This window comes from Phocoena sinus, chromosome 11 (genome assembly GCF_008692025.1).
Source record: "Phocoena sinus isolate mPhoSin1 chromosome 11, mPhoSin1.pri, whole genome shotgun sequence".
Lineage (NCBI taxonomy): Eukaryota > Metazoa > Chordata > Mammalia > Artiodactyla > Phocoenidae > Phocoena > Phocoena sinus.
The window spans coordinates 31141099-31166531 of NC_045773.1; the positions used below are offsets into that span (position 1 = coordinate 31141099).

Genomic DNA, 25433 nt, shown 5'->3' on the forward strand with positions numbered 1-25433 from the left:
CAGGGGGCCCGGGTTTGATCCCCGGTCAGGGGACTAGATCCCAAATGCATGCCACAACTAAGAGTTCGCATGCCGCAACTAAGGAGCTGGCAAGCCACAACTAAGGAGCCCACCTGCTGCAACTAAGGAGCCTGCCTGCCACAACCAAATAAATAAATAAATAATGAAAAAATATATATATATCAGTTAAAATGGCCTGGGACAACAGAAACTAACACAGCACTGTGAAGCAATTATACTCCAATAAAGATGTATTTTTTAAAAAAAGGCCTGGGGAGTGCTGATTTAGAACAAGTTCTCTGAAAGGCTCTGTTAAGCCTTTCTTAGTTCCCCCAGGAGGACCTGGGTGGAGCCACGCCCACTTTGCCCTCCCTGCTCCAGGGCAGACTGGTACCTTCTTTCTTTTTTTTTTTAATTTTACTGAAGTATAGTTGATTTACAATGTTGTGTTAATTTCTGCTGTACAGCAAAGTGACTCAGTCATACACATATATATTCTTTTTCATATTCTTTTCCATTATGGTTTATCACAAGATACTGAATATAGTTCCCTGTGCTATACAGTAGGACCTTGTTGTTTATCCATCCTATATATAATAGTTTACATCTACTAATCCCAAAGTCCCAATCCTTCCAGACTGACACTTTCAATACCTTACTTCTTCTTTGGTTTAGAGGTCTGCCACCTCCACCAGGATATAAGCTCCCTATTTCATTCATCTTTTTACTTTAATACACAGCACAGTGCTTGGCACGCAGAAGACTCTTCATAAATGCTCATTAATGTTCCCAACATCTTAGAGGCTTTCTGACACGGCAGAAACTGTGTGCTTCATTCATAGAGCAGACTGCATCCAAGCCCAGGATATACACCCACAGCCTGACTGCACTCCTCTTAGGGAAAGGAAGACAGCTGGGCCACATAGAATATAAATGCATTTCTCAGGAAGCAGCGTTCTGAAACATGTCAGCTGTCCCCTACCCCCACAAATGTCAATTAGCATGGTCACTTGTCAGAGGAAGTGGCAGGAAAAAGAACAACGCAGAGGGTGATTTTATTTTTTCACTTCGCTGCCAGAGGTCAAGTGGTGCGAACTGACACTGGGATTCCTTTGGCGATGAACAAAAGCTGGGATGTGAGGAGATGAAATGGGCACTGGCCAGGGGTCTCCTCCCTTCAGGCCTGGCCTATGGGAGCTCCTCTGCCAGGCCCGCAGCTGAGCCCGTGGCCTGCCCACTTGCCTCTTCCACCTCTTCTGCCACCTTTGAACACCAACAGCCAGCTCTGCTGCCAGGCAGGGGACCCTGTGCTATATCTCAGAGCCTAGCTGTCACAGCGTGTCCCTCCAGGGTAAAAGGGGAAAACGAGCAAGGGTGACAGGGCAGTGGGAGTGTTCTTTGAGATGTCACTGGGTTTTTTGCTATTTGTTAGCAGTCACAGTTGACAGTGAGGCATACTTTTAAATAAATAATTTTCCTTTTTCCATTCAACACCTAAAAAGTACTAGTGCCTAAAAAGTTATTAGTGCTCTAGAAAATACAGAGGTAATAAACTACAACAAAAACAGTGAGATCTGTGTGCTGAGCTCTGTTCAGAACGCCCCATGTGTCTGAGCTCAGTTAATCCTCACAGCAGCCCTAGCATCCTCTTACTATCCCCACTTCACAGATGAAGAAACTGAGGCTGGAGAGATTAAGCAAGATCATTAAGGCACTGCCCCCTCCTCAAGTTATTTACAGTTTCACGTGTGTTGGAAAGGGAGGGTATAAATAGAAAACAGGGAATAAGAAACAATCAGTGTGTAAAATGCTTGCAACTTTCGGACAAATAAAACTGAATGGGAATTTCAGAGGAAGGAAATCACACTCAGCTTGGTAGGTAAGATGGTGGGTAGCAGTTTCCTGAGCTGTGCCTTGAATAAATGCATTCACTCAACAAACTCACGCATTCAACAATACTTACTGAATGCTTACTATCTATGTGGCAGGAACATGGTTTGAAACTGAATCAAAATAGCAATACATAGACATGAAAGGCTGGATTTCAGAGTAAAAAAAAAAAAAAAACACCTCAAAGAAAAAGGCATCCACATGGGCAGAACAAGAGGTCCATGTGGCCCTTTCCATCTAAGGACTGGGAAGGGGCAGAGGTGTGCCCTCCAAGTGCAGACCCACTTCTCCACCCTCAAAAGCCTGAGAGCACCAAGAGCAGGGCCTCTCCCCACTGCATCCCTAGAGCTGACCACACTGCCCGGAAAGAACCGGAGCTCGAGAAGGACCCATGGGACAAATGAGCGCAAGGCTGCTATTGAGTGTGGTCACAGGCAGAGATGCCCAGAGCATGACAATGGGCCCCCAGCCACTCCCTGTGCTCTGCTGGGTCAGTGGGTGCCATCGCACTGGCCAGACCCTTACCCTGACATTAGAGGTCTGATGTGAGTAGGCCCGCCTCGGGTTTCATTCCCCTCTGCTTCTGCAAAGAGCAAAGCCTGAAGGACTGAAGCCCCTGCCAAGAAATCACTTGTCCCCTGGGCAAGGGCAGGCTCCAAGGAAGGATGGATGAACACTCCTTCCCCTTCACATCTGCAGGCGGTCCTCAGACATTTTTTGATTCAGGATTGTCCCATAGCAATCCTCCATTCACTCCCTCCTCCCAGCACCCCAAAAAAGCCTCAGCTGAATTAATGAGGAGAAATGGCCTGTTTCTGATGAGCCATGTCAAAGAAATGTGGGCAGCCTTGTTTGGATATCATAAACAGAAGTGCTGTGATAAGAGGCAGATCCAAGGCCCGGGCTTTCCAGCACAGCGCCCTTTGCCCTTCCTTCCCCTGTGCACTCTGTCTAAGTCACCTGGCATGCACACCTACATGCCCCAGGCAGGCTGTGACTGAGAGCAACTCTTCACACTAACAGGACATAATTCATCTACTGTTCTAGATACAGCTGACCCTTGAACAACAGGGGTTTGAACTGTGCAGGTCCACTTACACGGGGATTTTTTTCAGTAAATATGTACTGCGGTACTACACCACCCGTGGTTGGTTGAGTCCTCCAATACAGAGGGCTGGCTATAAAGTCACATGCAGATTTTCCACTGCAAGGAGGGCTGGTGCCCTAACCCCCGTGTAGTTCAAGGGTCAACTGCAGTGGGTTTTCTTAAAGTAGGCTGTATGTAGGAATTCCCTGGCTGTCCAATGGTTAGGACTCCAAGCTTTCACTGCCAAGGGCACAGGTTCCCTGGCCGGGGAACTAAGATCCTACAAGCTGTGGGGCGTGGCAAAAAAAAAAAAAAGTAAGGGTATATGTGGTAGTGCAGCACATTTTTTTAGATGCACATCTCTCACCAATTGAAATAAGTAACTCTCCAAGTTTACAGTTTTCAAGATTTTTCCAGTGATTCCAGCCTGAAGATCCACAGCCCAAGAGCAGGCTTCAGGTCAGTGAGGTTCTGAGAGGTCACATAAACGTGTGTATGACTGTTTATGGAGAATTTGTCCCTCTGACGAGATCCTTAAATGAGCTGGACCCAAAGAGCTAAAGGACTCAGAATATATCCCGAGGTTAGCATCCTGCAATGTTATAAAACTTTCCAGGCTGAGGGTTAAGGGGTTGGCGGCTTCTTTTCAGGGTAACAAAAATGTTCTAAAATTGAGTATAGCGACAGATATACAATTCTGTGAATATACTAAAAGCCATTGAGTTGTATACCATAAATGGGTAAACTGTACGGTATGTGAATTATATAAAGCTGTTACACAAACAACTTTCCAGGAAGACTCCTGTTACTCTGCAGTGGATTCCCCAAGCTAACATTATGTTAATAAATACCTGTTAGCCACCAAAATGTGACTACTGTATTATTTGAAGACAGCAGAATTCCCTTTTGCTTTCAACTGTGCTCTTTTACTAAGCAAGAAGAAACATGTGATATCTTGACGTTTAGCTAGAAATGGCCAAATTTACCTCAAATTTGGTGGTCAGAAAGTCAGCCAGAGACAAAATGGCCAACCTGCATAGACTCTTCCCCCGGCTGAGGTCGGAGTATTTACCCAAGGTGAAGTACTTGTTCCTAAGCCCTGAGTCAAAAGTTTCAAACTGAAGAAACGGGGCCCCCATCATCACCTCTGAAGTAGAGGCACACCTTAATTTCCCCAAATCATGTGCATGTCACCCATGAAAAAAGTCACGGACAAGGATGACTTCCAGGCTCACGGGAGAGCAACGGGAAAAGCCTATTGCTCTCCCTCCACAACGCCCCACACACTTATGAGTTCTAAAACAACGTCTGGGTCCAGCTCTGCCCTTTTCAGGGTGGGACTGAAAGGAGCTTCATTTCATGTGAAGCTGCCCCGGCAACTGCTAGCAATACCTGCCTGCAGTGGAGAACAGAGGGTTTGCTTAACTTGCCCCAAATGAACCCATTTAGGCATCCAATCAACAGCCTGTATTTTGAACAATCTCAAGACCACAACCCACAGGGAAGCTGTGTACACATGGGTGGCTGTTTCCACTATGCCCCCGGGGGAACAAAGCAAATTATCTTTTCACATAAAATAAACCTCAGCCCCAGAATCCTGCATTTCCTTCTAGTAACTACAGCCAGTTTCTTATTTGTATTCCCACAACAGGAAACCTTTCTAGTGGGATACTCCTCAAAAGAGGTGATGTAGGAGAATTGAGTCCTCAGCCTCTAAATGAAGCTGCGAAAAAACTGACTTCTTCAATAGGAAGAGAATGAAGAAGAGACTGACTCTACAAATTAACGAATTACCAGTCTCTAAGCTTCCAAGTCAGCTTTCCAGCTGCACCCATCATGGGTTTCAAGGACAGGCGGAGAAAAATATATAACCAAGTGGAAGACCAGCAATTAGATTCCCAGAAAACCACTACTGTTATCTTCTTACAATGGGTACAAGTGCTGCAAGTTAACTACCATACTGTCTCTATGTGTCTAGGCACACATCTTCAAAAAAACTTTCAAAATATTCAGTATAAATTGGAATTTGAAAGAAATCTCCAAACAGCATCTCCAAAGGAAGCCGAGATGGATTCTGATATTGAGCACTGGATTGCCTTAAAATGTCAGGATCTCTAAGGCAACGACATCTCCTGTTTTGGCATCCCATTTGAACAGGTATTCTAGTGATATGTGAATAGAGTTTAAAAGACTATTAAAAAAGGTTACTGATGAAGAGGCTGAAGCTCATTAAACCAAGCCACAAAAGGAACTTTAAAGTATCTGTGTTATGACAGGTAAAGATTCTGGTTGACTTGTATACACCTTGGAAGACAGAAGATCTCAGAATCCCATAGAACAAAGCTCCATGAAAGCAGAAGCGGTTGAGTTCACCACCAGATCTCCAGCTTCTGCCTGGCACTCAACTAGGTGCTCAGTACATTTCTGGTGAAGCAATGTTGAATTATTGTTGAATAAACAAACTGCAGGAATGCAGTTTCCAAAATCAAAGGCTCAAGGTGAGATCCACTTTCAGTAAAGATCTTAACATGAAATATTATCTTTTCCACAGACTTTTAAAATACTGTTATGCCTCAAATACCACTGAAATTTTCTTTTGTTTCTCAAGAACAAAATGCACCAAACACAGAATCAATGGGCCCTGATTCAGATGAACCTCCGAGAAACTTTTTCCTTCCTAAAAAGGAGGAAATGGAGATTAAGAGCTATGGCACTACAGCACAGTCACCAGCAAAAACCAGATATGTGTATTTGATAACAACCTTCTCCAAAACTGGCAGCTTCCTCTGGTTTCTGTTTCAGCTAAGTAAGCATTTTTCTTCAGTCTACTGACTTTAAAAGTTTTCCCTTTTAGTCAAGAACTTACATATTTCCTTGTCTTCATTCTTAATGCTCCCAAAGTTTCCCATAATTTACTGTGTGGCTTTTTACCAGAATCCCTTTTATCAGGAAAATCCTTCCCTTTCCATGCCCCCCACCCTCCATTCCCCTTACTGAAAGCATCCCTAAATACCATCCTTTCTTATTTTATGGAAGCTTCATTTCCTTGCAGCAGAGGCCTGGTCTATTTCCTGAAGCTAAATTATTTGGGCTCCATAAAAGTCAAAATAAAATCATTCAAGCCACATTCAGGCACAGAATCACCTACGAACCTGCACCTTCCGTCAGCTGCTTATCCCAATATGCCTTTCTGGTGGTGACCTTGTGTTCCCTTCATCCTTCTGGCACCTGTATTTTCCAATCCACAGAATTTTCCTCTCCCATGTCCAAAAATCCTAAATCATAGGTAACAAAAAATTTCCTGCTATAAATCCTGTTTCCCAAGACTAAACAACCTTGATAAATGAAAGCAACCACGGACAGAAATGCGCTTACTTGCAATAAAAACGCATTAATGTGTTTAATCCTTTGCATATATGGCGCCATAAAGTGAATAGATGGAAGAAGGAAGGAATGCACTTTACAAATACTTCATAAAGATTATTTCATTTGATCTTTGTAACAACTGTGGATGACAGTCAGGGCAGGCATTTATTACTGCCATTTACAGATGACGAAACTAAACATCAAAAAAGGTTAAGTGACTTGCCCAACCAATGATATCACATGACTAGCGTCAGCCCAAACCCATGTTAAGGTCCTGCCTCTTCCAACCCAAAGGATGTCCACTATGTACCCTCTCTGTAGGTTTCTGTCCTACAGCCAAGGAGCAACTTCCTAGAGATTCGGCATTTGAAAGGGAGGACAGTCCTCTGACTTTGGGGATACCATCTCCCTTCAGCTAACAAGCCAGAAAGCCATCTTCAACCTTCCCAACAGAAAACAATGCCTTTTTCTTCTGTAGACCACTCTTAGCAACTACTTCTTTCCAAAACAATTTCCAACAGTTCCTGTTCTAAAGGGACTTACTCTTATGACACTAATAGTTCAAAAAGTTTGTATCACATAGCATTTTCTCAATAAAGTTCAGGGCTGATGCAATACTTTTCACTCTTAGATTTTACAGCTAAAATGACAAGAACACAAAACAGTCAAAAATTATGCAAGACAATGCTGCATTTTTTTTTACTCCACCACATCTGCCTCTATGTGTCTCCTGTGAGTCACTGTCTGTGTTCAGTCATCATTATAGGAACTGCCATTCTCTACCCTAAATTATTTTACTTTATTTCTTAAAGAAAATCTCTGCAATAAAAATGGAATCTTACTACATCTTTCACCACCTTGCTGCAGCACTCACCCTTTAACGCAGAACCTCAGATGTCATGTTGCTCCAATTTTTATCACTACCATTTTACACAAACAGAAAAAAAGACGAAGTAAGGTTATAACTCATTTATTTATTCATTCAAAAACACATGAAATCCTATCAGACGCCAGGAACTGGGACCCTAAAATGAACACAAAAGTGTTGCTCCTCTCGCAGCCTGGTGGAGACGTAAACTAAAGAAGTAAATACAGAATAAACTGATCAAGGTTAAGGTGGAGGTGAGCACATGGCTTGGGGCAGTGGCCATCATGAAATGCTTTCTGGAAGAAGTGGTTTGTGAGCATTTACAAGCTTCTCTCTCTGGATTTTCAGTACCAAATAAGCCTAAAAGACTCAACCCCACTCCTTTCTGTCCTATACGGTGCCTTCTCACAAGTCTGTAGAACAGGATTAAAGATATGCACAACGAAAGAAAATGTATGATCATTTTCCTAACTGGAAATGAACACTTTGAACAATCCAAGCCCTACAAAGCATGGCTGTCGGAAGAGGAAACTGAGGTTAAAAAAAGTCTCACTTTAATACAACAGAATAAAAGGTCTCTTTGAAGTCGCCAGAACAGCTTGAGCAAAAAGAGAAACAGAAGACTATTGTGGGGCTTTAGCCTCCAGATGATGAACCCCAAACGCCCTGCAATGGTAAACAAACAAGCCTCTGAGCCAGAATCTGATTTGGGAACCTAACAAAACATTACAATTTAAGGAATCTCTCTCTCCCCATTCATTATTTCCCAAACAAAGTCCCACTGGCTGGCAGCTCCTGTGTTTTTGCTGGTTTCTGGGTTTATTACTTGTAAATTATATTGTGCTTTTCAAAAAAAAGGTACAGGTAAATGAAAACAACCACGGTTTTAAAGACCCATAAAAGACCCTATATGTAACAGAAATCAACTCTGCCTGTGTTTACTATGAGGACCTACTACTCCTTTATGCTACTCCAGTGTATTTTAAACTCAAATGACTACTACCACTGCCTGCTAAAGAGCAAGTTGGAGGAGGGAAGGAGCAATTTCAAACACCTGCCTCAGCAGGAGCCCTGACTGCCTCCCTCACCATCTCCCCGTGCCTCGGTCAAACAGCTGACCTGGAAATGGGGCTGCAGACCCCGGCCACAGCTATCCCAACAAGTAGGCTCTAAAGTCACACTTCCATTTGGCCTGGCACACCCTCAATCCCACCACTGAGATCCCCAGCCTAAAGGAGGGAAACTGGCCCCAAAGAGGAGGAGATGGCTGGCGGTGGGCAGAAACGGATGAGAGGGTCCTGAGTGGTCTCTTTACTCCGCCGGGCCGACGTGGGCCCGGGAATCCAACACCTCCCCCAACTCGGAGTCCCTTTCCAGGGCACCGCCGAGCCCCTCCCACTCCTTGGCCCACGGGGCTGCGGTTCCCACCCTCGACCCCTCCGGACTTCAGCGACCGCTTGGGCCCCGGGGACCCTGGCCCAGGAACGACGTCACGCCAGAGCCATCTCGGCCTGGGCCGCCGACCCCTGCCCCGGGCCCCGCCCGGCCGCCTGCAGCCCTCTCAGGGCCCGGGGCCGCCCCGCGCCGCCAGCCCGCCCGCCCGCCCGCCGGGCCGCGCACCGTGTGGGACTGCAGGCTCTGGCTCGCCTCGATGGCTGCTGTCAGCGGCACCGTGTCGTCCAGCAGGACCTTGCCGGCCGGTGGCTTCTCCATGAAGGCCATCCCGGAACGCCCGTCCACCACCGCCTCGGGACCAGGGACAGGAACCAGAGGCGCCGACTCCCGTCGCCCGCCGGGATCCGCCGCCGCTGCCGCCGCTGTCAACACGCGCCGCCCCACGCGCCGCCGCCGCCCGCCGGGCCCTCGGGGTCCTAGCGCCGATCTTGCCTCTCCGCCGCTGCTGTCAACACCGGCAACCCTTTGCCCCGCCGCCTCCCGCGGGTTCCTAGCGCCAAACTGTCGCAGTCACCGCTGCCCTGGACCCGCGCCTCCACGTGGCCGCACCGCAGGCCCGGTACCCTTAGCACCGGGCCTCAGATCTCGGGGCAATTCACCCTAAGCCATCATCACCTCCAGAGGTCCTCAGAGCCGAAAACACCGCGTCTGGGGCCCTGCGGTCAGGAACCCTGCGGTCGGGAACCCTCAGGCGCAAAGATCCCAAGCCTCTCGCTGATGGGCTTTTCGCATTAGGCCCTCAGAAGCTGGACTCTCAGTCTCGAGACCTTTACAACTGGACTTTTCCCACTCAGGCCTCCCAGGTCCAAGGACCCTAAGACCCAGAAAAAAAGGGGCTTCAGGATGTGACCCTCAGTCTGTGCCCTGCAGACCCAGAAACTTTCTAAAACAAATCCCTCAGATTCAGGTTTTATGGGGAACTCGTGAACCTGGCTCTTCAGACCCAAGAACCTAACAGCTGGGCCCTCAAGATTGGACCCCAGAGTTGGAGCCCTAAGACTCCAGCACCCTCAGACCCAGAGCTCTTTGAACTGGGGACCCTAAAATTTGGGTATTGGTCCACAAACTCCCAACCTCTACCCTTTGCCCCAGCTCTTAGCTCAGCCCACAAGGCCTTCAAACTTGAGAACTCTCAACCTCAGGCTTGCGGTGGTCAGTCCCACTGTACTGGCTCCAAGAATCTCAAACCCAGAGCCAGAGAACTCTGCCACCAACTTCTCAGCCCCAAATTTGCCCCATCTGCCTGAACCCAAGGCCATAATCCTGGCCCACCCACAGTGCTGTCTCCCCGGGCAGTGTCCCAGGACAGTGGAGAGAGTTAGACTTGGAATTAGATGACCAGGATCTTCAGGGCTCCAGGAATTACCAGCTGTGTGACCTTGAATTCATTACCCAACCTCTCTGAGCCCCAGTCCCCATCTGCAAAATGGAGATAATACTTTTTGGAAGGGTTGATATGAGGAATGCAGTAGGATGGGAAGGGGCTCAGCACATAATAAAACCTCAGACAATATTAGTTTCTTCCTTTCCCTACAGTTCAGGATGGAAGTTTCTAACTCTTAAATTTATCTTCCCTAAACTTCTACACTTCAGACAAGAGAACAAAATTTCTTGGAAACACCACCACCACAATCTGACATCACAGCACAAGTCCAGACAGTATCTAAAGGGTACCCGCCCCAGATCACAAGCTTAAGGGGATTGTTGGGCAACTCCAAGTGGCCAAGTAGCCATGACAGACTGACTTAGAAGCCAAGACTCAGTGGAGAGAGAGATATGAAGAGGGAAACATGGAACTTCATGATTACATCCTAAAATAATCAAAATTCTCCTGCATTCCATGTTTGTCCCAGTGTGTTTAAAAGCAGCAGTCCATTAAAACAAAACTATATATCACTTAGGGAGGGTTCAACTTTTTACTTCCATTTCTTTAAGGCAAATGGGTTATTTCATTACCAGAATCACAGAAACCAAAATTCTGCTTTAATCATTATTCCTATCATGTGGGCTGATCAAGAAAAGGCTCTTCTCGCGTACCGCTGGTGGGAGTATAAATTGGGCCAACCTTTCCAAAAGGCATTTATGCATTCAACAATTATTTACTGAGTACTTAAGCATGTAATAGGCCTGGCACTAGGAACTGGGATTTGACAACACATATCAAGGGCTTTGAAAATGTTCTCACGCAGTAATCCCACCTCCAGGAGAGTATCCTAAGGAAATAATCAGAGACAAGTGCAAATATATAGCACTCAAGGATAAATATCTAACAATAGGAGATTGGAGAAACCATGGTACAATCATAAACAGGATATTTTGCAATGATTAAAAATGAGATTATCAAAGGATGGTGATGTTGGGAAATGCTCTAGATATAACAATAAGTAGAAAGAAGCAATATATACATTTTATGATCCCAAGATTTAAAAATATATTTTAGGAAAAACACCAGAAGGAAGCCCACCAAAGTATTAACTGAGGGTCTCTAGCAAGTGGAATCCTGATGCTATTTTTTTTTTTCTTGCACTTTTCAAAATGTCTCTAGTGAAGCTATTTGTATGATTAGGAGAAAAATAATGGTATTGTATAACTGAGTTGCAAAGGTCATCAAGTGACAGCCTGTTGTCTTCCTTACTATGAAAACGAAACTAAGAAACCAGATATTCGATGAAATGAAGCCACAGACTCTCAATCTAGCCTTTCTCATTCTCTAGAAGTTCTTGACTAAAGTAAACCTCTCAGAATAAATACTAAATAGATCCTCTGGAGACCTGGCCCCAATCCTATGACAGTCTCGCTATCCATTTGGCCTTTGAAATGGCTCATACTGAAGGTGGGGCAACTCCCCAGTCCAGAGCTGACCTGAATCAAATCAACTTTGCTTCCAGTCTCATGCTGGGTAAAGTAAATGAGATTTGCAGTACCTCAGTTGTTGCCACGTACACTACTCAGGGCTGGCGGGGGGGAAAAAATTTACATTCTTGCACGTTGCCAAATGTTTAGATGGCCCACAGGTTGTTTATCTAACAGCTTGACATTTGGCCAGACTGACTGAAGATAATGAGTTTTAGTGAGGTTGCTTCTAGACCTGGCAACTGCTCTACAAATCAAGACATAGAAGCTTGTGAAAAACTCAGTGCTTCCTAAGCAGCATCCCCTCCCAACTCAGAAAGACTTTCTTTAAATATTCACCATCTGGATAATCAAACAACTCACATTTGATCTTCCTTACTTCCCTTACGTGTTATTTTCCATCACATCGCAGAGGAATTTTGCTCGGGGTTTATAAGGTCACATGAATTGTGGCCTACCTAAGAGCCGCCCTAAAAATTGATTGTAGCCTAGAAATCGACTGCTTGTGGAGCCTTCCATTAATCCTGTTCTATTTATGTAATGTCCACATTTGTCTTGGGTTTTCTTACGATTTTGCTCCAACTCAAAATTTCTCTGAAGATGTCGAGAATTCTAGTCTCTGCTGTGTTTGTAATCCATATGAAGAAAAGCCAAGAACAAAGGAAGTGAAACATCTGGGACACTGGAGATACTCAACTGCAGCCCAAGAGTAATTCCACAGCACTTGCATTCTGTTCAAATAGAGCCAGTTAATAAATTATGCCAGTACATGAGGCATTCAGAGTGGCACAACTGCTCAGAGTGACGGTCAACCTTTGGTGGAGTATATTTTAATATAAAAACTTAATAGATGTAATTTAGTAGCAATTTTCTTTGGGAGTAAATTGGTCTCTTAATCATACTCTGAGAACATAGAAGAAAAATGACTAACAATTCAGCACAAAATGAAAACCTGTGGTTACCTAAGAGGTACGAATGGGCATTTAGCAGTTTCTTCTTTTTCTAGCTGAATACACAAGATGAATGGTGGCTGTGGTGAGGCTTTCTCCCTGCTGCTACTTAAGATTTGCTGCTCAGAAAAAGAAATGAGTGGCATTTCACCAATATGGAAATGTTTCTAATAGAATATAAAAATCTGTTAAGCAATTTTCCAGTACATTAGACTGAAATTGCTTAAGATGGGTATACATTTCTGTGGCCATCGAACATTACATAAATTGCAGTCTTATAATGCCCCTATGTGGAAAGTGCTAGTACAATTTGGCCTCATACTTTAGTCAGTACTTTTGTACTCACTTCCACTTGTGACCCTGTACAAAGCCACTTCTCAATTACCTGGGAGAGGACTTCCTGATTTGAGGGTCACCCATGCTTTCATTAGAAGAGTCATTCTTTCTGGCAACTTGCACAGAGCTCAAAATGAAAAAGCCAACCAGCTAGTTTTTGTTAGTCAGCTTTAACAGAGCATGAGAGGTCTGAGAATCTTGGCTCTGAGTAAAAATAACAAGTCATTGTGTACATAGAAGTATCCCTAACTTCTTGCCTGCTTCTCTATTCCAACTTTTTATTGGTTTACAAAGAAGACCATGACATCTACTGAGCACAAAAAAAAAAAAAAAAAAAAAGGAAATGCACATATTGAGAAGCTACTTTAAATTACAGAGTATTAATCAGCTATCCGCCAGATCTGACATACATCCCTCCCCACCATACTTGACTTGCACATGATGTTTCAGTTTTAGAATAACTCTTTCAGTAATTCTGCTCTGAAGACAAATAATCACTGAATGTCAGCTTAGAAAAAGTGTAGGCAATAGGTATGGGTAGAAGCCATCAAGTAACAGCAAAGGGGAAAACACTACAACTGTAGCAAGGGAATAAGATCTAGAACATTCTGAATATAAACAAGATTATATAGAATAGTGGTTCCAAATACTTTACTGCCACATAACAAGATATCATTATAGAAACTGAAAGTGTTCCAGTATGGGAACATTTTTTTTTTTTTTTAATTTTTTTTAATTTTTCGGTACGCGGGCCTCTCACTGCTGTGGCCTCTCCCGTTGCGGAGCACAGGCTCCGGACGCGCAGGCTCAGCGGCCATGGTTCACGGGCCCAGCCGCTCCGCGGCATGTGGGATCTTCCCGGACCGGGGCACGAACCCCCATCCCCTGCATCGGCAGGCGGACTCTCAACCACTGTGCCACCAGGGAAGCCCCAGTATGGGAACATTTTAAGACACACAGGGTGATGGAAAAAATGCCCTGGAGCCAGGCAGGGCTGTTTGAATCCCAGCTCTACTGCATATTACCTGTACAACCTTGGGCAAGTCACACCACATCAGTCTGTTTCCTTGCCTATAAAATGGAACATTAACTTCATAAAACTGTTTAAAGGATTAGAATTAATGTAGAAAATTGGCTTATCATTGAAAGAATGGTAGCTTATAGTATTAATGATTACATCACACTCTACTTATGAACCCATGCTTCAGGACTGCTGCTAAGTCCCAGAGAATGAGTTCTGCAGGAGTATACAGTCTTAGCTTCAAGACTCTATATTGTGACTTAAGTTTCCCATTTTGTTTTTCAATGTCATATCAAATTTTAGGCATGTATAGTATTTCACCTATAAATACACCTTCTTCAGGTGGATCTAAATCTACACATGCTGCCCATTTTGAAACTCATGATAATGGCATCCTTGCTTCTCACTCTGATTTTGGTATTTTCATCTCACCAACAAACTAGAGTATGGTACAGTATTAAAGTTTAAAATACTCACTTTATTTATACACATCACTGCCCTCTAGTGACTAGAATAATTCCTTCTAGTAGTCTAACTGACCCCCTTGATGTAAAAAAATAAATAAAAGATCTAGTTACTCATCCACCAGCAGGAAAAAAAATCTTTTTCCAGGAAATGTTGGTTGATGCAACCAATTAAACCTGATCTTACCTTCCTGATCAAAGCATCTAGCTGTGGTCTGAGCCACCATCTAAAGCTACAGAGCACAGGTGAACCACCTGTATGTTCTACTATAGATTCTTGTCTTAATAGTGTTGGCTATGTTGGGCATGACCAGTTAGTAATAACACATTAGGCACATTTCCTCTCTAATACCCCTCAACTCTTAAGAACATGGCCTCCACATTGTTCCTTAAATTTTTTACCTTATAATTTTTTAAATAAAAGCATATATTATTTATATAAGGGGGGACCCCCACAGTATTTTCAAGGGAGAGATAAAAAAATCTGGATTACTAAAATAGGAGCTTTGCATTCAAGATCTATTCCAAGTTTAGAACACCAACAGAGATTGGCTGACATCCTGAAAGACTGGTCTGTTCTCTAACTTTTGGCCAGTTAGCACCAAACTCAGGAAAACCTCTAACCTTATTCACAGAAGAGAATGGGCAACAGTAGTAGCTACTGTTTATAAGCTAGACCTTGTGCTTAACTATTTGTATCTGTCACCTCCAACAATCCTGTGTGGCAGGTGTTTTTATCCCTGTTTTATACGTGAGACCAAGAGAACTTACATAGCTGAGTCCAAATCTGCACATAAGCCCTCCTCCGATAACAGGAAAACCATCTGAAGGGCAAGTGACACTGAACATTGAACAAATTACCATCTTGGTGTAAACAGTAACAAATTACAATAAACTCTGACCCAGAAACTGCTGAAGAACAGAATCTAAGAATATTTACTAGTAAAAGGTGTTCAAAGATGACCCATCTTCTTCAATAATTAAATGCTAGCTAGTTATAAATTCAGTGAGAAACTTCTACACAGATATAGGTAGGTTTCTCTTATCCAAATGCAAATCTAATCAGGTTTGAAATCCTAAAAGTAGAACATTAAGCTAAATGATAACTCTCCCAATATTTTTTCAGTTTTTGTTTTTTTTTTTAAATGGCACCTCATGGGAGCCTGGACACAATGTCCAACCTTAGAATCACCTATGATTTTCTTTTTTTTTAATTAATTTATTTAGTTATGGCTGCGTTGGGTCTTCGTTGCTGCGCGCGGGCTTTCTCTAGTTGCAGAGAGCAGGGGCTACTCTTCGTTGTGGTGCTCAGGCCTCTCACTGCGGTGGCATCCCTTGCTGGGGAGCACGGGCTCTAGGTGTGGGCTTCAGTAGTTGTGGCACACGGGCTCAGTAGTTGTGGCTCACAGGCTCTACGGCGCAGGCTCAGTTGTGGTGCACAGACTTACTTGCTCCACTGCATGTGGGATCTTCCTGAACCAGGGCTCGAACCCATGAACCCTGCACTGGCAGGCAGATTCTTAACCACTGTGCCACCAAGGAAGCCCACCTCTGATTTCGTCTAGTCACTTTTTCTTTGGTTTTTTTTTTTGGCTGTGTCACACAGCTTGCGGGATCTTAGTTCCCCAACCAGGGACTGAACTCGCACCCGTGGCAGTGAAAGCCCAGAGTCCTAACCACTGGACCATCAGGGAATTCCCTATAGACAGATGATAAATATACTTAAGCCTGTGTGATGCATAAGGCCAAAGCATAAGTGGACAATGGAACACCCCTCTATCAGCTCCCCTCCACCAATGTAGGTTTATGGGTCCATCAGCCCCTCCTTGGTGAAGAACAGCAATCCCTGTTCTCCTCAGAGGCTGTTCAGTAATAGTAACACTGATGTCTGAACTTGCATCTTTAAAGACATATTTCAGGATGTGGGAGCTTCTGGGACTATAACTTTAACCCAGCCTTCCATAACAGTCTTCTTACTTTCTAGTACAAAACATGACACTGCAATAATAGCAAGGAACCGCTTCAGCTTTTTCACTTCTGCAGAAGCTAAAACAACTTCCCCAACATATAAAGGCGCTGGAAAGTTAATTTCCTGGGAAAGAAATACACAGCCTGGCCCTGGCATTTTAGTACCTAGGAGAGCTGAAATAAGTCCATTGATCAAAACTCCATGTACAATCGTCTTTCCAAATCTGGTGTGTTTTGCAAAATCTTCATCCAAATGCAAAGGATTGACATCCCCTGTTAATTCTGAGAAGACAGCCACATCCCTCTGTGTGAAGGCCCTACTGAGTTCAGCCCGGTCTCCAACTCTGATATGCACATGCTGTAAGTGCTGCCTGTTTAGCACTGCTTGGTTCAGGCAGATACTCCTCTGAAGCCTACCCCACCAAAGGCGATGGCTAGAAATTACTGGGAGCATCTTCAGAGGTCTCAAATTCCATCAACAGGAGCTTTTAGGCTGTTTCAGTCTTCATACATTATGCTGGCACCAAAATGTACTTTTGAGAGTGAGGAATACTTCTGAAATTGAAGACTATTCAATTCAATACTAGTTCTCTACTGTTACCAGATAATGCAAGGAGAAATGGAGAAACCTGTAAGAGAAAGAAAAAGTTTAAGGCAGTATCAGGAGAAAACTGCACTGCAACACAGTACAATGTAGAAACATGCCCTATTCTATAGGATAAGCCAAATTGAGGTAGTAGCATTTTAAAGAGCATCCTGACAGCTAGCCTTAGATAAATAAGTGGCCATGATAAACTCAGAAAGAGCATTCCAATACATTAGGCGCTAGGCATTAAGCAACAAGTTAAGACTTTTCCACAGGTGTTCCAAGTTTTATCCCCAAACCTCCCCCATAAAATTTAAAACCTAAGTGCTTTGTCTCACATCTTTGTAATTAATGAAGCCCTGAATTTTCCCCTCCCAGCTGGATGATGTTAACAACACTAGGTTTATGCAAGCGCAAAAATGAGACACATATTAATAAGTAGTCTGGTCTACTACTCAGCTCATTTGGAATATGTGAAGGAATGGTCTTTACCTGAATCACTCTGAAAGCACATTTCTTGCCTTTATAGGATCCTAACAGGGTCAAAGAGCTCCACAATTTGACAAGACCACTACAGAAAGATCGAGAAAGCGTAAGTAAAGATTTGTCCCTGCAACATCTCCCTAGTAATTTTGTTTGTGATGGTCCAGAAAGTAGTTTCTACCAGAAAACCTATTTAAAATAAGAAAACTTTAAAAATAAAAGCACAGGGCTTCCCTGGTGGCGCAGTGGTTGAGAGTCCACCTGCCGATGCAGGGGACACGGGTTCGTGCCCCGGTCCAGGAAGATCCCACATGCTGCGGAGCGGCTGGGCCCATGAGCCATGGCCGCTGAGCCTGTGCTCCGCAACGGGAGAGGCCACAACAGTGAGAGGCCCACGTACTGCAAAAATAAATAAACAAATAAATAAATAAAAATAAAATAAAAAATAAAAGCACAGTATGTCAAAGGCAAAGAAAAAAATGAACCTCAATCAGGAATGTTTCTAAAATATACACTTCTGAGTTTGCAACCCTGACTATCAATTGGGAAACATTACAGTTGTAAGCAAATCACAAGTTTGGCTCTCTAGGGTGTAAGTTCCTGGTGGATGAATGTTCATATTCTCCCCAATTTAAACTTCCAAAAGCTGGTTGGAGTTCACAATGACAAAATTCTTCTCATTCTCAGAAGAGAGCACCTTTGCTCTTTTTTTGCCATCCGTCTCTGCTCTGTTAAACTAGAAGTGTTCCACTGTCTGTCGTACCTGCTGCATATTCTCAAGATGGCTGACAAGGTCTTCTCTTCGTAGGTTAGAATGTCCAAGGGTAAAGCAGCATCAACCTAAGTATGGAATAATGCTGTCAGCAGACTATTATCATCATTACTCTTGAACTCTAATAACTAATTCTGTCAACTGCTTTTCTTCTCCAAAAAATCAGTATTTTATTTAATGGATTGGAGTACTGGGCCTGCTTTTTTATAACTTCCCCCTGCCTGGAACATTCTTCCTGTACCTCTTCATATTGCTAAGGCCTCTTTACCTTTCGCAAGTCTTCATTTAAATTGCTCCTTCCTTGATTCCCAAGATTAAGCTCAACTGCTTGCTACGCTCTTTCACATACAGGACCCACATACTTCCTATTTCAAGATACTCATCATTCTTGCCATTAATTGTTCAAGATGGTTTCCTATTAAAATAACCAAGACCATGAGGCAGAAGCCATGTCTGTTTGTTTACAACTACATCCCCAGGAACCAGGTTTTATACTTGACATATAGAGGGTGCATGGATTTTTTTTCTCATACTTTTTATTTTGAAAAATTAGAGTCACATGAGATTGCAAAAACAATGTGCAGGAAGATTCCATGCACCCTTCACTCAGCCTCCCCCGATGTCAACATCTTGCATAACTACAGTACAATATCAAAACCAGAAAACCGAAATTAATAAATCAGAGCTTATCCCAATTTTGCCAATTATACATGCACTCATATTTGTTTACACGTATATATGTGTAGTTCTATGCAATATTACCATACAGGTAATTTAAGTACTACCATTATCAAGATAAAGAGCTATAGCATCACAAGGCTCTCTCCTTCGACCCCCTTTACAGCCATACCCACCACTCCTCCTCATCCCTAAACCCAGGCAAACACTTATCTTTCTCTAGATTATATAATTATGATAATTATGTTATTTCAAGAGCATTATATACATGGAATCACCCAGTATATTACTTTTTGGGATTGGCTTTTTCACTCAGCGTAATTCTCTAGAGATTCCGTCAATTTGTCAGGTGTATCTATGGTTTATTCCTTTTCATTACTGAGTATATTCCACGGTATGAATGTACCATAGTTTGTTTAACTATTCACCCACTGAAGGGCACGTGGCTTATTTCTATTTTGGGGCTCTTACTAATAAAGCTGCTATGAACATTTGTGTACACGTTTTTGTGTGAACATAAGTTTTCATTTCTCTGGGATACACAGCCAGGTATGCAATTGCTGGGTTGTAGGGTAGTTTAAAAACAACTACCATAGTTTTTTAAAGGAAACTGCCAAACTGTTCCAAAGTGGCTGCACCATTTTACATGCCCACCAGCAGTGTATGAGTGGTTTAGTTTCCTGCATCCTCACCAGCATTTAGTGTTATCACTATTTTTCATTTCAGTCATTCTGCCAAGTGTGTAGTAATGTGTCATTGTGGTTTTAATGTGCATTTCCCTAATGGCTAATGATGCTGAACATCTTTCCATACATGTGCTTCTCTGCCAACTGTACACCCTTTTTAGTGAAATGTCTGTTCATATCTTTTGCCCATTTTTAAGAATTTTTTTTGTATTTTGGCTGCACCGCACCATGCCATGCGGCACGCGGGATGGTTCCCCAACCAGGGATAGGACCCGAGCCTCCGCGGTGAAAGCACCGAATCCTAACCATGAGACCACCAAGGTACTCCCACTTTTGCCCATTTCCTAATTGGAGTGTTTGGGTATTTTTCTTTACTACTGAGTTTTAAGAGATCTTTATATATTCTAGATATTAGTCCTTTGTCAGATATGTGGTTTACAAATATCTTCCCCCCAGTCTGTAGTCTGTTTTTTAGCCTCTGAACCAAATCTTCTGCAGAGTAAAAGTTTTTATTTTGATGAGTGCTTGACAGATTTTAATTTGATAGAATATGTATCAGGAAATAATTTCCTGAGAATCATCCGTCTTTGTTCTCTCTTCAAAACTCTACTTGTTTTCAATTGAATGCGAAAACAGACTACTCAAAGTGCTGGTCTTGATAAGGAGCTGCGCCAGAGTGGAAATCAACAGTATCAGTGAGCACACTGTTTAGTTCAGCTCAGTTTGTTTTCATTGGAGACTGTCTCAGTAAAGGAAACGGTGTGCTCATTTACATTCTGGTACAAGCCACAACAGGCAAAAAACCCCCAAAAACCCCAGCAGTTTGCAGGTTGCCAGTCTACACCATACTCTGAGTTGCACTACACTAAACATTTGTCCAACAAGCTCCTGTCAACTAGAAGGCATATGAGAACAAACCTACACAAAACTCATCACTTCTGCAAGTCTGCTTCTGCAATTTCAAATGTGCTTTTAAAGTTTTAAAATAATGTTGGGAAAAGTGTCCTTTCACTATGTCTTACAAAGACCTTAGGAGTGTTCAAACTACCAAGTGATTCCATACCTCTCCAAACAGGTCCTTCAGGGCTGAAATAAGCAGCTGTTTGAACTGTGCAGCATTCAGTCCAATGCCATGATCTTGAAATTCTCTGTAAAAAATATTTTTTAAAAAATGCATTGAATTAAATTTCATGCCATTCACATTCATAAAAGAGTAGTCGAAAATAAAACTCAGGAGACTGAACTTACAGGTGGACTTTCATGTAGTGGTGCTCAGAGGGATTTCTGTAAACTATTCTTTCATATGCGGCAGCTGGGGCTGGCATCTTTTCCAGTGCTGATCACACCTACGTGAAGGGTCAAGGGGGCTAGAAATTACCAAGATACAAGCTATTTTTCACTTTTTTAATGAGAATTTGAACTATATGATTTTGTAAAGAACTCTTTGTACAATAACTTACCTAATTCTGGTCAAACTGATGTTACCCATACAGACACAATGGAAGTTTCTATATTTTATGTATGCCAGACCACCGTACTCTTATTTAATCCCAGCAAACATTTTCCCTTACTGAGTACCCAGCTCTGTGCTAAACACTTTACATGACTTAGGTCATGTCTTCAAAATGATCCCATGAGCTAAAAGCTATCAGTATTCCCATTTTTGAGAAGAGAACACTGAGGCTCAACAAAGATAGCTAACACCTGCCCAGAGGCACGCAGAGATTCCAACCACTCCTGAGCTGCCTCAAGACCACTCTGGCATGATGCCTATTCATACAAAAAAAAAAAAAGTAAAAAGCGTAAAGGAGTAAAATCTGGGACCGAAGACCCTCTTCTTATTTACTCTGTCAGCATAGAACATTAACAGAAGAATGAGGGGTGGTAGTTCTCCTGGCCTCCCCCCACGTTGGATCTGCCTGTTCTCTGTCTAGAAGCCAGGCCTGTACAGGGCTATTTGGCAGCCCTGCAAAAGACTGAGCTTAAACAGCAAAGGTCTTAAGAAGAATTCTGGAACGGACACTCAAGCCATTTCTAACAGATCTGGAACTTTCAAGAACTCAGAACATGCTAGTCCCCCTGGATAGAATCCCTGTCCTTTGGCTCCACTCCTACCTCACTCTCACTCTGGACAGCTCCTACTCATCTTTCAAATTTTAGCTTAAAGTTCACCTGTTCCAGGAATACTGCCTCTTCAGGGAGGTCTTCTGTGACACCCTAAGTTAGGTTCTCTTGTTACACAATCACTTAACATTGTCTATTTGTTTAATATCTGGTTCCCCCACTAAAGGGACCAGGAAACTGAGGCTGAACTAAGGAAAGGGACTTTTCCAAGGTCACATAGCTATGGACCAGCATTTACAAAAACCTCTCTGGGCCTACTTCCAACTACTCCCAAATGACAACCTTAAGAGAAAATGAGAAGTCAGGGTCAAGCAGGTACATCCAAACATCCATTCAACAAACACGAATATTTACTGAGTTTGGCACAGAGTATTCAACACTTTCTGAATACAGGATTGATCAAATGGTGGTAGTGTGAAGCCTGTATGTTCAAGAGTTATCTTTGGTTTCAGGACTGCAGCAATAGTTACCTGGTGCTTCTTTCCCCATCACCAGAGTCTCCCCGACTAAAGGGGCAAGGAGAACAGGACCCTCAGTCATTCCATTCATTATCCAGCACACGATAGGTGTTTTTTAAGTGTTACGGACTACCCTAGAGGAGTTGGTTGCTTGAGGTAGAGGAGTGAGGCTGGACTGGGGCTTAGGATGCAGGACTACTCTGGAAATGGATAATGGTGATAGTTGTACAACAACGTGAATGTACTTAATGCCAATGAACTGTACAGTTAAAAATGGTAAATTTTAGGTTATGTTTATTTTACAAAAAGAAGAAAAGACTGAAGGAGCAAGTGTTTATTGAGCAGTCACCTCCGACAGGGCTGAGCCTCAGGGTGAGTGATAGCTCTGCCCTCTTCAGGTTGTCCTGAGACTAAAGGAGATGATGCTTGTGAAACCCTCCCTACAGCCAGGCATATTCACCAGGCTCCCTAGGAAAATGTGAGCACTTCCATGGTGGCTGTCATCATCATCTTTGAAGTCAGCCTTTTTGGTGGCTGTAGGGATGCTCATTAGCTGATCTACTAGTAATAAGTGTCCCTGCTTCCCTCCCCAATCTAGTCTCTACAGCAGCCTGAGTGACCCTACTAAAAACCATCCAAGCCACATCATTCCTCTGCTCAAAACCTTGCAAAGATTCCCGTTTCAGAGTAAAGCCAAAGTGTTTACAGCCGTGATCTGGACCACTGGTTCCTCCCACCACCTTGACCCCACGTCCTACCGCTCTCCCCTGCTCAGTCCCACCACACAGGCTTCCTAGCTCTTTCCCTCCCGCCTCTGGGCCTCCCTCCTACTTTTCCACATGCTGTAAATACTCTTCCTCCAGATAGCCACACGGCTCATTCCCTTGCCTCCTTCATGGCTTTGCTTAATTTCATTCCTCCATTTATTCCAGTGGCATTTAGATCTAATGTCATCCCCCCATGCCACTGCTCTACTTTTTCCTCATAGCATTCACCACCCTCTAACATAACTGTGAAATTCATTTATTCTTTATTCGTACTTCCCTCCCCCACCCTATTAGAATATACATTCCAAAAGAAACAGGCATCTTTCTGTCTTGTTCTCTGATGTTACCCGAAAACCTAAAACAATACACCGCATACAGCAAGCGTTCAATATATAACTTTGGGACGAAGTCAATGATTCACAAAAAAAACCCAGAATCCTCGATCCCGTACTGTTGGGCGCTCAAGTCGTCTTCAACTTTCTTAGACTAACGTCCGCCACTGATTTAGCGCCCACCTTGGGGCCGGGCGCATGCGCTCTGCACACGTGTGCCGTTCGGTCCTCTCAGCCGCCCTCCGCGACTGAGACCGCGTTGTAGAGAAGCCCGGGGAGGTTCGCGGCCCAGCCTCGCCTTCAGCCCTTGGCGTCCGCGGCCGGAGCGGTAGGTACCGCTAACCGCTCCTCGCTACCCGCCGTCCCTCCGCCTTGCGCATGCGCCCCTGGCGCGCGCGTCCATACGTCACCAGTGCGGCCAACTGAGCCCACTCCCGGAAAACAGCCGCCCTGCTATCCGCCTACCCGCTCTCCGTCGGACTGGTCTGACGCCTCCCGGACTCCTTTTCCCTGCAAGAATCCACCAAGACTTGGAGCTCTCCCGAAGCCTACGGCCCGAACTCCGGGGTGTTTACGTTTGGCTCCTCTCTGTCCCGCCCCCGGATGCGTGACGTCTAGGGAGGATATGACGTCACCGCGCGAGATTCTCCTAAGGACCCAGGCGTGACTCTGAATCTGAGACTCGCCATGCTTAGTGCCCTCTAGTGCCCACGTTGCAGAAAGCCGTGTGCGCAAATGTCTGCATAGGGTAAGGGACTCAGGGCATGTTTATTGTGCCCGAGAGCGTGCTTCTTAATCATTTATCTATGCCTTCATTCGTTCAAAAAATTTATATCTAGCGTCTCTTCTGCTGAGCATCTCCTAAATAAAGCAATCCCCAAGGACAGAACCGGTTCTCAGTGTCTCTTGTGGCTCCCAGCACATAGTAGGTGTTCTGTCTGGGTTGACATAAAAAAACCCAGATGGTCCTATTTCCGAATGTAAGCCAAGTTTCATCTATTCGTTTATTGAGTAAGTACTTGCTGAGCCCCTATTATGTGCTAGGCACTGGGAACAAGACGATATGGCCCATGCACTCGTGAAACATATCGTGTGTATTCAACAATCAAGTGCTTACTTTGTGCCAGGTACTATGCAAAAACCTTTATATATGTTATCTCATGGAACTCTCACACAGTCGTAAAGTAACTATTATTACGATCATCCCCATTTTACAGAGGTGGAAACTGAGGTACAAGAGGCTAAGTTACTTGCCCAAGATCACAATTATAAGTGGTGGATTGGGCCATCTGACTTCAGATGGTTTTCTCCACACTGCACCGTATTACCACCAATTGTGTGATATGAGTCAGGGGTATACATGGGAGAGGGCCTCGGGGCTGCCAAAACTTGAGTGTAAAGCCCATGAGGTTGGGGCCTTGTCTTTGTTGGCTCACCACTGCTATCCTGTGTCTGGCACTCAACTCCTACCGAGTTCTCCGAAAACTGAGTTCCCTCGACAAGTTTATGATTAATCTCCCTATCCAAAACTTTATTCCCTTTCTTGTCCCACCCCTGTTTCCCTCAGGATTGAAGGGTAGCAAAGAAAAGGGGGGACTGAAACCAAGCAGGACCCTGTGGAGCCTTCCCGGCTACAAAATTCCTTCCATGTCTAACTACGAGAGAATTAATCTTGCTTGTTTGAGAATTCCAGGGGCTGAACTTAGGGAGGTGGAAGCAGACCAACCTTGGAGTAAATTACTAATTGAGTACACATTAAAAACACCAAGATGACACTGACCAGACCACTGCACGACCCATCTCAAGATGATTATTGGAGCTGACCGTGCTGTTCTGCACGTAGCCCCCTGCTTGTGCACTCCTGAAACTCCCTTTTAAAACCTTCGTCCTCTAACCCACAACTAGGAGATGGTCTCAGACATTAGTCCACCATTTTCGCAGGTTGCTGGCCTCCTGAACAAAACAACTTTTTTCACCAACACTTGTCTCTCGAGTACTGACCTTTCGAGCGGCAAGCAGTCAAACTTGGGCTCAGTACCTGCCTCATCCAGTTACACATGTCTGTGTCTGTGTGTGCACATACATATATACATAAGTATAATGTCTAGAAGGGTTCCAAGTGGACTGATGGAAGACAGGTGGGGCTGTGTGGAGGGTATAGGAGATGCTCACAATGTTTTAGCATTCATTTTGTGTGATTTATTTTAAAGTGACAGGGCATCACTTTTATAATACTGATAATTGTTAAATAAAATTCAGGACTTGCCCCTAATGGTCACAAGGTGGAGC

At 43.9% G+C, this 25433-nt stretch overlaps 3 protein-coding genes across 13 annotated transcripts in view; all 3 read right to left on the reverse strand.

Annotated features, from left to right (window-relative positions):
• Positions 1-9399, reverse strand: part of PXK (PX domain containing serine/threonine kinase like) — a 76661-nt gene extending 67262 nt beyond the window's left edge. Inside the window, exon 1 of one of the 7 annotated variants that reach the window (XM_032647479.1) lies at positions 8832-9396. In XM_032647479.1, coding sequence (XP_032503370.1) covers positions 8832-8933 — 102 coding nt within the window. In that variant the 5' untranslated portion in view covers positions 8934-9396. Of the gene's footprint in view, positions 1-8831 lie in introns of all 7 variants that reach the window. The other 6 variants (XM_032647478.1, XM_032647476.1, XM_032647482.1 and 3 more) reach the window with 6 other exon arrangements.
• A 1169-nt stretch (positions 9400-10568) lies between these two features.
• On the reverse strand, positions 10569-23883 carry RPP14 (ribonuclease P/MRP subunit p14). Of its 5 annotated transcripts, none has more exons than XM_032649543.1 (6): positions 23610-23883; positions 20712-20809; positions 20527-20611; positions 18091-18167; positions 17337-17415; positions 10569-16887 (listed from the first exon to the last, which is right to left on the reverse strand). In XM_032649543.1, the coding sequence occupies exons 2-6, from the start codon at positions 20786-20788 to the stop codon at positions 16831-16833; spliced, it is 375 nt and encodes a 124-aa protein (XP_032505434.1). In that variant the 5' UTR covers positions 20789-20809; positions 23610-23883; the 3' UTR covers positions 10569-16830. The 5 variants fall into 5 exon arrangements, with proteins under 5 accessions (XP_032505434.1, XP_032505437.1, XP_032505436.1 ...); XM_032649546.1 differs by having other exon boundaries at positions 20712-20830; XM_032649545.1 differs by lacking the exon at positions 23610-23883 and adding an exon at positions 23328-23561.
• HTD2 (hydroxyacyl-thioester dehydratase type 2) lies at positions 16173-20809 on the reverse strand. Its single transcript, XM_032649542.1, has 5 exons — positions 20712-20809; positions 20527-20611; positions 18091-18167; positions 17337-17415; positions 16173-16887 (listed from the first exon to the last, which is right to left on the reverse strand). The coding sequence occupies exon 5, from the start codon at positions 16710-16712 to the stop codon at positions 16206-16208; it is 507 nt and encodes a 168-aa protein (XP_032505433.1). The 5' UTR covers positions 16713-16887; positions 17337-17415; positions 18091-18167; positions 20527-20611; positions 20712-20809; the 3' UTR covers positions 16173-16205.
• Positions 23884-25433: the final 1550 nt, after the last annotated feature.

Coding starts and splice junctions, on each gene's coding strand:
- HTD2 (XM_032649542.1), bottom strand. CDS start 16,712: ATGCTCCCAGTAATTTCTAGCCATCGCCTTTGGTGGGGTAGGCTTCAG.
- RPP14 (XM_032649543.1), bottom strand. CDS start 20,788: ATGCCAGCCCCAGCTGCCGCATATGAAAGAATAGTTTACAGAAATCCC. Junction 18,168..20,526: donor TGAAGGACCTGTTTGGAGAG/GTATGGAATCAC, acceptor TTCCATACTTAG/GTTGATGCTGCTTTACCCTT. Junction 16,888..17,336: donor GTGCTTTCAGAGTGATTCAG/GTAAAGACCATT, acceptor TTTCTCTTACAG/GTTTCTCCATTTCTCCTTGC.